A 3,552-nucleotide genomic window follows, 5' to 3' on the forward strand; every position below is an offset into this window, starting at 1 on the left:
TCTCTACTTTCGTCATTTTCCTGCCTGATTAATTTGCTCTGTAGGCATTAGGAGAAAGGATGATTAATACAAGATGAACACAGGATTCTGTGTGAATTCCTTTTCTCATGGGTCTCTTGTTTGATCTTGGGTGAGTTATTTAACCTCTCACAGCCTCAAACTGTTACCACTTGATGAAGCATGATCTAGTGAAGATCTCAGAGTTCCATTAAACTAGTGGTTCTGAACTAGCTTGTCCCTCACCTAGGAGTTCTACTCTTGAGGGAAGGGTCTTCATACTGGAAAGCTCCTAGAATGAGACATGACTTGTCAAATTTGTTGAACAAATGAGGATACAGATATTACTATGGAACACTGTTGAATTGATGCTTTTGAACTGTGATGTTGGAGAAGACTCTTGAGGGTCCTTTGGATTACAAAGAGATCCAACCAGTCTATCCTAAAGAAATCAGTCCTGAATATTCATTGAAGGACTGATGATGAAGCTGAAGCCCAGTACTTTGGCCACCTGATGCAAAGAGCTGACTCATTAGAAAAGACCCTGATGCTGGGAACGTTTGAAGCAGGAGAGAAGGATGGACAGAGGACGAGATGGTTAAATGCATAAGCACTGATCGGACATGAGTTTGAGCAAGCTCCGAGATGGTGAAGACAGGGAAGTCTGGGTGCAGACCATGGGGTCGCAAAGAGTCAGATATAGCTGAGAGACTAAACAACATTAACTGTGTTTTGAGCAGACACATTTCTGATGCACGAAAGCCCCCCCCCCCACCTCCACACCATACAAAGATACAGAGCACAAAGCAAGGAAACCATTGCAGCAGCAAGATTCTCAAGGTTCTGGGTCTGGAGTAGGAAGTAGGCAAGAGGTGGGAATGTTCACCCTGGAGGCTCCCTGAATGGGCTGGGTAAAGGTGGTTAGAAAAGACTCCGGGTTTTCAAGTGGGGTGGGATAGAGTTGTGTTAAGAAAGAGGCAGCCATGTTCGAAGCTGGGTGAGGAGAAAAGTTATCCCAGAAGAGGAATTAGCTCTTGAAATCTCTGAAATAGGAGAGGGGTGAAGGTGTGGTTGGTGAAAGCAAAGCAGGTTTACCCAGATTAGCAACCAGTCAGAGAGGGGCGAGGTTGGTGGTGGTGGGGGGTGATAATTAATAATTCAAATTGTGTAGTTTAATGAGTTGGGAGAAAGACAGGGGGGAACAAAAGGGTGTAGGACATTTCAGACAAGGACTCTATAACCAGTCAATCCATGCTCTCTAGCATCTAGCATTATAGGCGGACAGGGCGTGCCACTTCAGCTCATCTGATCCCTTCCTTTCCCATTGTTCATCTGCTCAAATGTGCTCTGTCCACAGCACATGAGGAAACAACCATCCCGAGGAAAGGCAGCAGGAAAGTGGCACTACTCAAAAGGCTCAATTCTTTCTTCAGAAGTAGCTCATTAAACACTCCAGGAAGCCTGTAGGTCACCCTACCCTAGACAAGCCTATTTTGGGTCCAGAGGGAGGGGCAATGGAATTAGGCCCAGGTGACATCACTGTCATAGGGCAGTGCAGAGAATATCAAGTGGTGTTTTCCTCACAAAAGCTGAGCAACTGATAATTGAGGGGAATCAGGTGAATCACGTTTGACAGGTAAGGAAGGAAAACAGAGGGGGCCCCCGATGATTGTATTTCCTTGAGGCAGGGCTCATTCATTATATAAAAGGCCAGCTGGCCCGTTGACTTCACAACCGACTGGAGCAACCAGACAATCTGTTCTTCTCTGTGGACTAGGTGAGTCTCTGATTAGAATCCATTTGAAATTTTTATTTTATCATTGTTGGAAAATGGACAGAGGCAAACACGTGTAAGAGGGCTGAAGAGAGAATACTGGGGTGTCTTTATTTTAAATGAAACGTGGTTTGGGTTTGAAAGGACATTAGAGCTGGTGAAGGTAGCCCCTTCAGTGGACAGTTATGGAATTGGGGGTCAAAAAGGAGGACAATCTCTGTAAGTTCTCAAGGTAAATTAGTGGTCGTGTTACCACTGGAACTCAGAACACACTCAGCAACAGCATTATTCTGTTTCTGATAACTTATTATACAAATTTTAATTCATAAGATGGACCTCTACTGAATATTTATTATATTTAAGGCACAGTGCTAGGTACTGTGGAGGGGATCAAACGGCCACAGAACTTACTTGGCAAACTTACAGCCTAGCAGGGAAGACAATGCTTGTATACAGATGTAGCTGAAATCTGAAGCAGATCGTGACCGGGATCAGAGAGGGGTCAGGGAAAGGCAGTGGCAGTTTGGGGAGCTCAAGAAGAGCTGCTGGTGATGACGCATGATGTGAGCTGTGATGGAGGAGTATTTGGGCACACAGAGATGGGAAGGGAAGCATTTCAGAGAGGCCTCTGTACACAAAGGCCAGAGTAAAGTCAGAGGAGCTTAGATTGTATAGACTCATCCAATAAGTCACAAGGTGTTCTGTGTGATATGAGAGGTGTGTACAGTGCAGTTCTTTCTACATCACTTTCTAAATGACTTAATATGTGGTTTCGAGTTTTGTCGATAAGGGATGTGACATGTCTGAGGAAGAAAGGGAGCCGAGGAATGAATCCCCCTGAAATGGCACAGAAATGAGTTGCCTTTAAGCTCCTCCTCTTGAAAGAACTCAGAAATTATCAAAGCATGTTTTTATCAAATTTAGCTAGGAGAAACAGAGACTCTCCTTTTTAAAGGGGCCTGAAATGAAACTATTTGGGATTTAACTTGATTTCTTCTCTGTTTAATCAAATATTGAGTCAGCTTTTCTGTCTCTAGGTTCAGCCTCCTTTGAAGCATGAGTTCCCACCAGCAGAAGCAGCCCTGTGTCCCACCTCCACAGCTTCAGCAGCATCAGGTGAAACAGCCCTGCCAGCCTCCTCCCCAGGAACCATGCATCCCCCAAACCAAGGAGCCGTGCCACACCAAAGTGCCAGAGCCCTGCCACCCCAAGGTTCCGGAGCCCTGCACCCCAAGGTTCCGGAGCCCTGCCACCCCAAGGTTCCGGAGCCTGCCCCCCTAAGGTTCCGGAGCCCTGCCACCCAAGGTTCCTGGGTTCCGGAGCCATGTCCTTCACCAGTCGTCCCAGGGCCAGCTCAGCAGAAGACCAAGCAGAAGTAATGTGGTCCACAGCCGCGCCTTTGAGGAACTGACCACCAGCTGCTGAATCTCCTCCATCTGCTTCTGTTGCCCCGTTTGCAGTTAGTGTGCCGTCACCTGAATTATAACCCCTACTTCTTTGTATCCTGTAAAAAGCTTCCCTCACATTCAGTCTGGAGGGTTCCTGAGCTTCCGAATCAGGTTGAAAAGCTCACTGGCTGAGCTAGTCTTCCGGCTGCTCAGGGCTCATCTGAAGAAGGATGTTGGGGTTGGGGGAATCAAGTGCATCTTCCCTGCTCTGCCCCCATTAAATATGTTTAACTCGATAGCAGACTGTATGTGTCCCTGGCTGATAGCTTCCTTCACGGTTCTTTCACATGAAGCAGAAACTGCCCGCAGCAAGGGCTGGTTGTGCGAGCTCCA

The 3,552-nt window shown here is 46.8% G+C and overlaps 1 protein-coding gene across 1 annotated transcript; it reads left to right on the forward strand.

The window, feature by feature from the left end:
• Window positions 1-1,714: 1,714 nt before the first annotated feature.
• Window positions 1,715-3,251, forward strand: LOC108634610 (cornifin-B-like). The gene is given in 3 exon segments (XM_018044658.1): window positions 1,715-1,774; window positions 2,794-2,996; window positions 2,999-3,251. Coding segments are annotated over 2 exon segments (321 nt in total). The 5' UTR covers window positions 1,715-1,774; window positions 2,794-2,827; the 3' UTR covers window positions 3,151-3,251.
• Window positions 3,252-3,552: the final 301 nt, after the last annotated feature.

This window comes from Capra hircus, unplaced genomic scaffold (genome assembly GCF_001704415.2).
Source record: "Capra hircus breed San Clemente unplaced genomic scaffold, ASM170441v1, whole genome shotgun sequence".
NCBI lineage: Eukaryota > Metazoa > Chordata > Mammalia > Artiodactyla > Bovidae > Capra > Capra hircus.